General features: G+C 36.7%; 1 protein-coding gene across 1 annotated transcript; it reads right to left on the bottom strand.

The window, feature by feature from the left end:
• Positions 240 to 7,917, bottom strand: LOC109228188. The gene is made up of 5 exons (XM_019393361.1): positions 7,564 to 7,917; positions 7,268 to 7,368; positions 4,487 to 4,584; positions 4,216 to 4,397; positions 240 to 594 (listed from the first exon to the last, which is right to left on the bottom strand). The coding sequence occupies exons 1-4, from the start codon at positions 7,739 to 7,741 to the stop codon at positions 4,247 to 4,249; spliced, it is 528 nt and encodes a 175-aa protein (XP_019248906.1). The 5' UTR covers positions 7,742 to 7,917; the 3' UTR covers positions 240 to 594; positions 4,216 to 4,246.

The following is an 8,154-nucleotide window of genomic DNA, read 5'->3' as shown; positions in this document are numbered from 1 at the left end:
AAAGTTATGTAAATCTTTTCAAGGAAAATTGCCTAAAAATGCTCAACCATTTGTTTTCTAACGTATCATAGTTTGTTCAGCTGTATTTTAACATGAAACGAGTCGGAGACTAAACAAGAACCTAACAAAATTTCCTCAAATATTCCTCTTCGGCGAGTTTGATACATGAAAACAACCGATAATTTGTAATTTTCAGACAAATCAACTATTCAAATCAATTGGCACTCTGGTGTTAGACACACGAAAGAAAATCATTTCTTCAGTGGATTAACCCAACAATCTCGAGAAGAAATACTTTACAAAAGATGAGAATTCAACACATAGCAATGACAGAGAGACATTTGATGGGCAATCTCATAATATTTGACATCATCAAGCTAGTTACCATGAATAAATTGAGGTCAGCCGGGAACTAAAGCTTTCCAAGCAGTTACATTAATATGACTTACACTTAACCAACATAAGAAGCAGAAAATGTAATTTAACCAACCTACATTAATCCTAAGATCTACTCAATGGAAAGTCTCATCTTCTGAGCATTTACAGATCTATAATAACTTGCACAGATTGTCAGCAGTCAGCAGTCAGCAGCATCTGCCAAGGACATAAGAGTACCATAACATCTAAATAATAAAAGACAACAAAAGCCATGTTGGTTGGTAAAAGTTCGGAGTTCAAATAAATGAAGAGATAATAAATGATAAATGCTCCTTTGAGTTCTGGAGAAACCCGACACGACGACACTCAATTTGTTGCTCTACAGACACAGTGGCGAAGTCAAAAATGTTTCCAAGGGTGTTCAAACTTGAAAGAACTAAAATATAATTCTCGCTAAGGGTGTTCAATATGTATTTTATACATCTAAAATCAGTATTATACTTATACACACAATGTGTTTTTTCGTAATATTTTGGCGAATGGTGGTCAGTTGACCACCTGTTATAAAAGGTGGCTTCGCCCCTGTACAGACATATCTTCACAAGTATCTTGTTAAACTCTAGCTAGCCGAAACTCAACGAAGTGCTTGAGGAATATCAAATGTAAATATTTCTAATAAGTGAGATGAGGTGCATTTGTATATATATGTAAATCCGCACTGGATCAATCAACTTCTCATTTGATGGTTCTTAATATACTAAGCTCAACAGTGGCTTAGAATCTTCTAATGTCCATTTGATATGCTCTAGTGTGGCTGGAAAGGGAGAAGATTGTCTTAAAAAAATTAGCAGTAGATTATACAAGCAGCATGTTGCTCAGTTCCGAGTTCTTGCTCCACGAATAGGACAGGATTACTAGAGATGCTATATTCCAGTTCAGAGTACAATTTCTTCTTGCCAGGTTATCAGGAATAGAGTCAAGGAGGAGATTTATGTTTTACCATTTGACTGAATACTTACTTTAGCAAAATGACATGCATCTTCTTGTACTACCCTCAATATCCCTCAACCGTCTCTCTCACACACACACACATTTAGGTAAAACAAGCTGGCTTTCCCCACATATCTTATGCTGATAGCAGCATGATCAGGCTTAATAAAATGGCGGTTTCCCTTACTCGCCATCAGAGTTATGAAATGATTAACTCCGAACAAGTGCATAGATAATATGGAACTTAGATCTTCTGTGTTCAAGACCCTAATATAAATATCATTACGAGCACATGCCAGCAGTATATCAAGAGGATATATAGAGACCGATTGACTTCTTTTTTCTTGTTAAGGTATTACAACCTTCTTATTGATACTATTTCGAACAAAGAAAAGATCAAGAACTAATAGTTATCCATCTAATTTTGATGGATAACACAACATAATTATCTATTATAGGTTTTCAATGAATATGTGTCTACCTCAACATTGGGCATTTAGTTGTCTCCCTTATAAATACTAACTTCAGAGACAAAAGAGGAATTGTTGGTAAGGCAAAGCCATGTATGTCCAGGGTGTTTGGATAAGCTTATAAGCTGGTCAAACTAGCTCATACGTACTTTCTACTTATTTATGCATTTGGTGAATACCAAAAGTGCTTATAAGTTATAACCAAGTGTTTATAAGACAAAATAAATAAAAAGCCATAAGTTGGTTACACCCAACTTATGCTTTTTCAGCTTATAAGCACTTTTGGTTAGTTCAAAAGTTCTATTATTTTCTGCACCCAAAGGTGTGGCCTAGTGGTCAATGAAGAGGGTTAGAACCATAAGGTCACGGGTTCAAATTCCAGCGGAGGCAAAAAATACTAGGTGATTTCTTCCCATCTATCCAAGCACCAAGGCTTGAGTTACTTGATACCTGTTGTTGGTGGAAAGTGGCAGGTATCCCACGGAATTAGTTGAGGTGCGCGCAAGCTGGCCCGAACACCATAGTTAACAAAATATATATATATATATATACTGCTGAGAAACCAAAAGTTCTATTATTTTATCCCTAATAATTTAGTAATTCCTGAAATGCCCTTCCAGAACAAAACAGCTAACCTGCTCTCCATTCCATGTTTGTCGTTTGCCTTTCTCCATGTAAACATACTTTTAAATTTATATTTATGACAACTTTAAGGGTATTTCGGTCATCTAAATGTAAAAGTGCTTATCAACTTATTTACAAAATCAACTTTAGGAATTGTGCTTATCCCTTAATTTCAATCAGTTAAGCAAAAAGGGCTCATAAACAACAAACCAACCCCATCCATGGCAAATTTTCACATCCTTTCTACAAATCTTAATGAACATCGGATTCTGCCTCTCGTGGCATATCGGGCCAGTGGTTTCTTCTATCTCTCAGTCTTTTACATGATAATTTGAGAATTTAGATGTCGCGGTACATTAGGTATACATGGCACTGCTTCAGCCACCTTTCACATGTCCACTATAATCTAAAGGTCACTGTGAAACACTTCCCTTACTCCAACTGATATTTGAGACAATTTATATGAAGAAATATCATCTAACCTGACAGGTTGAAGGAGAAGCAAATCTTGGCAATCCAAAAGCAAATGGAATCAGGCAATTGCAGTCAAAATCAGCGACATAGTAAAAAAACTTAAAGTAAGAAATCACATTGTAAAAATATCTTCTGATCTTTCACGGTGTCCATAGATTTTTAAATTACGACAATGAGACTTTTTTTCATTATCACATCTAAATTGTGCTAGCAGCTTCCATTTTCGAACATTCAATCACATGTTTCAGATATTATGTTTCCATTTTCCACCATATACCCTACATTGCCTTAAATACTCATGCCAGGGACACGAGCTCACTTACTTCCCATTTTTTAAGGGGAGCTTTGGCGCAATGGTAAAAGTTGCCACAGTGTGACTAGGAGGTCACGAGTTCAAGCCGTGGAACCAGTCTCTTGCAAAAATGCAAGGTAAGGCTGCCAGACCCAATGTGGTCCAGCCCTTCTTCCCCTCCCTCACGCGCGCATAGCGGGAGCTCAGTGCACCGAGCTGCCCTTTTTTGCCTTGATAATATCAGATATTCTGTTTCACTTTCCATTTTCCAACTATATTCCCTACATTGCCTTAGATACTCATGCTAGGGGCACGAGCAAACTTGCTTCCCATTCTCGAATATCTGCCATTGCAAATTACAACATTTCTATTTCATTCACCATCTTTCAACTATATTTCCCACATTGCCTTGCATACTCGTGCCGGAGACACGTGCACACTTAAGAACTACTCTTATGTCGGAATTGCTCAGTTGCATTAAATAGGTTATATGGTGAAGTTAAGATAAATGAATGGCAGTGGTGCTTTTTAATCAAATCTCTGCATGAACTTGCTCAATGGATTTAATAACAAACAGCTTGATTTAGTAGCAGATTAGTACCAGCAGGTACAGCAAAAGCGATCAAGTGACACGTCAGTATTTGAAATGTTTTCTCCCTTTTCTTGATGTCCATGCATTTCCAATTTCAACAATCAGTTTCATTTTCCATTTTCATCTATAATTTTGCTTGACTTCCAGTTTTTTTATTAACATAAATCAGAATGTTCAGATATTCTGTTTTAGTTTCTTTACATTGCCTTCAATACACATGCCAGGAACGGGAAGGCACACTTGACAGTTGCGCATAGAAGGGGCACTTTTCTTGCACTGATGGTTTTAAGGTGGAATTGAGAAAAACATGAAAGTGTTTGCTGCATGAAATTTGAGCATGAACTTGCTTGCTTAACAAATAGGTTGATTCAGGATCAGAAGAAATGAATGCATACCTGATAACTAATAATATATCCAAGGGAGATACTAATTGTGCTCCTCAGAAGTTGTAGGTGATACATCTGTTGTTTGCTTCGCTTCAGACATCTCAACTTCGCATGCAGAAACATCTGGTGCATTTTCATTTTCCTTTCTTATCTGTTTCAGCGTATCTAATTGTATAGCACGTAACTCATATCTGATCATCAAAATTAATTGAACTTTTATCTTCTCTGGGTAAGAAGCACAAGCACAACAGTATTAGCAAAGTTAGTACACGGCACTTACCTGGCAATATAACCCTTAACAAGTGCAAAATATATCGTCCAAAACTGGTGCTCCTTCAAATAACGTGGACATAATTTGAATCTCAGTTGTGAGAGTTCCTGAAGGAAGCAATCACGAAATAAATTTAAGAAACCAAATTAACAGAGAAGCTGCCACAACTAAATGCCAACTGATAAAGCTGGTGCAGGTCTCTAAACCCAATATAGTCAAATCCACAGAAATAATATCTTTTTATCTTCTGAAAATGCATGAACCTAAAGTAAGCTCACAGTAGAAAACTACCCAGAGAAGAATTAATGTACTGGTGTGTAACAGGAAGTAGGAAAAGAATGGATGCGAGCTGATGAAACTAACACATGTCTCTCAGATATAGCCATCAACCAATATGAACAGGCATATAATAATCAGACTCCACACAGGATACTGCTTAGGGGAAGGACTGCAGGATCACCAATACTACGCAACAAAAGGACGAAAAAAAGTCACTAATCTTCTTTTTCTTCATACGTTGGTTCTTAATGAGAACACATAGTTGTCAACTTCACATGTCACTAGTTTATCAAGTTGTGAAATGCTGCTAGCCTAGTAGATTGGTGTTAGGATCTTCTGGGGTGATGACTGAATCCCGTCTACATCAACCGATCTAAGAGAGAAGGTCTGATAAGGCCAAAATACATGCTCGGTGTTAAGAGCTGGACATTGGGCTTAACTCAACCCCAAAACTTAACTCAGGTGGGGAAGAATGCCTAAAGCCACATAAAGAGACTAAACCTATAAACTTAACCAAAGTGAGAGTCTAATACCCCTTGGCACGCTCAGTAGTGGACATCTGAAGGGTGTAATGACGTAACATAGTTGGCCTAACATTGGGTATCCCTACATCAGGTAGGGGTCTGGTCTGATATCACGTTAAGAAATGGACATCAGGCCTAATGTAACCTCAAAAACTATCTCAACTGATTAATATTGTTCAAAACCATATAAAGAGAGAACAACTCATACACCTAACCCTTTCACTTGGAAAATTGGGGCTTTTGACCTACTAAAATTATTTGTAGTCTGCATCCACTACCTAGTAAATTTCTAGATCCCAAAGAAAATTGACGTAATGTAATTATAAAAACCTGGCATGAGATATTTAGTCTAGTCACTGTAGCAAGCAAAATAAACTGATACCAGGTCAAGGTTCTTTGTATTGTCTCATGCTACAGTATAAAAACTAAACCATTTTTTTTAATAAGGTAAAAAACAAAAGTAAACAATTTTCATAACTGAATACTCTTTTATTTCCCTTTCACATGCTGATCTTCCTTTTTGGTCGATTCCAAAAAGATCGACACATTTTTATGTTTCTTTTTAACATTTGTCATTTTACTCTTAATGATGTACTTATAGGTGTTGGGATGACATGTTGGGAGCCCAACATGATACTAGGAGTACTTTGGTGTGTTGAATACGTTCAGTTAGGGTAACAACTTACCCGCACCGGGGGTCTTTATGCCAAACCAATAGGTGCATGCCATGTGTTTGTAAATAGACTCATCTCACTTAATCATGGTTAGTTAATTCATGTTTCAAATATTAAAATCACTTAACCATGGTAAATTTGTAGAGTTTGGTGTAAACACCCGATGAAAGTAAGTTTTTATCTTTAGTTAATGTACCAATTACCAAAAGTCTTCCTTCCTTTTAACACTATTTCCAGTCAAATATTGTCATATATATATATTTATAAAATGGGGGAAGTAACTGATGACAAAAGTTCCGTTATTTCCCGCTAGGCAGGATGGAGTGGGGCCTCAGAAGCCTTTCACTAACTATGTTTATTACTTTTACTCTTGTTTGTAGAAGGAGTTTGTCCACATCAACTTAATTCTTGGTTCTAGTCCTCCAAACCAATTTTTTTTGATATGGTAGTCCTCCAAACCACTTAGAACCTAGAATAATGCACTAGCAGGTATATGTATGTATGTGTGTGTGTGTATTTACATTGAATTGCATATTTACATAGTCAGGCATAAGTGCCTCTTGAAATCAACCAGAAATCACGAATTCGAAAAGTTAGTTATAGCAAGAGAGTCAATTCAACAAGCTCAAAGGATGAAACATATAGACAAGTAATACGACAGGTAGTTTTACAAGTCCATAGGAGGCGTAGCAAAGGAAAAACCTTGACTTTAACTCATGAGCAGTGTTATCAAATGCGAAAAATGCAAAAAAACTCTAAGGTCGGTTGGGGCTTTAAGCGCAAATCGTGCAATAAAATGTGGGCTTTAATGAAAAAAGGCGCAAATGGAGAAAAACTATAAAGATGTATGTGTAGTCCAAGACTAATATCTATAAGCATAAATACCAAATACATGGACAAAGAAATTGAAGAAAATTTTACGATAAAGTGAAATATCAATTGTTTAGTGTCGCCTCTTCAGATTACGTTAATTGTTAAGGAAAAGTATGTCTAGAGCTTGATGACAACACTGAAGCGCACGCTAGGCGAGGCAAAGTGCTCAACATGTTTTGAGCCTCGCTTCAGGGCTTAAGCGCGCCTTTGATAACACTGCTCATGAGATTAGATGCATTTCATGTATGAGTTATCCGTGACTTATTTCCTGTTGGAACCTGTACTCTGTTCCTTTTTGATCTTCTATGCATCTAATCTACTATCCAATCACAAGCAACTGGATTACAACATTCAAAATATACTTCCTAAATCTTTCTTTAACACAGCTTTTAAGAACCTAAGGGGAAGAGGAAGTAAAAGAGTTGGAGAAAAGGAAAGACCTTGAGTTTGGAAAGAACAAGCAAAGCATGACGTTGTCGCCAATCTGATAGATCTTTCCGTACATTATCTCCACCGCCGTCGTTGTTACCATCCTCCTCATCTAACAACCAAAACCTTTTACAATATTCAGACATAACATACAAGGGCATGTAAGCTAAATATGTTAATCTCCACATACGGAAAATGTCAATAAATACTTATCAATTCTAAACTACTATGACCATATCAATCCTTTATATAATAACAATTTCATTAAAAAGAACGGAAAACCAAAAATAGAAAAAAGAAAAGGAACCTGGGAGAGAGAAGTTGCGAAAGGTGTCAATGGAGAAGGATTTGATAAAATCGAGTAATTGGTCAGTGACGCCGTAGAGTAGTTCGTCCTCCTTAAAGTTAGGTTGAGCACTAACAGTGGTGGTGGTCGTAGTAGTAGTTCTAGATAGACTTCGTCGGAACCACGAATACACATCCATGAATCAAAATCACAATCGCAATCCCACTTTCTTCCCTTGCTGAAAATTCTTTGTTTCTTGATTCAAATTTTGGAAGATGAGATCCTCAAGAGGAAACTGAGAATAGAAGAATCCTAAATTGTTAAAGGAGGTTTTCACTCAGTTACTCATATAGTCCACAAGTTTGGAAGTATGTCAATTTCATCTTTAATAATGAAATCTTAAGCAAAAGTGTGCCTACCATTTTTTGGGTTAAGATATCATGGTATAGCCAGTTTTCACACTGATCAATGAAAAATAGCCGGCGTTTATCAAGTTAATGAAAAATAGCTACTATTTTGCTGTAACAGGGACCGGTCCAGTATAATATACGGGAGTTCTGGTGCAATTGTGTACGAACTCCAGCATATTATGCTGGACCGATATACTTTGCT

The sequence above is a fragment of the Nicotiana attenuata genome, chromosome 1, assembly GCF_001879085.1.
Source record: "Nicotiana attenuata strain UT chromosome 1, NIATTr2, whole genome shotgun sequence".
Lineage (NCBI taxonomy): Eukaryota > Viridiplantae > Streptophyta > Magnoliopsida > Solanales > Solanaceae > Nicotiana > Nicotiana attenuata.
Note: the sequence above shows the minus strand (reverse complement) of the source record. Positions and strands in the feature narration are given on the sequence as shown.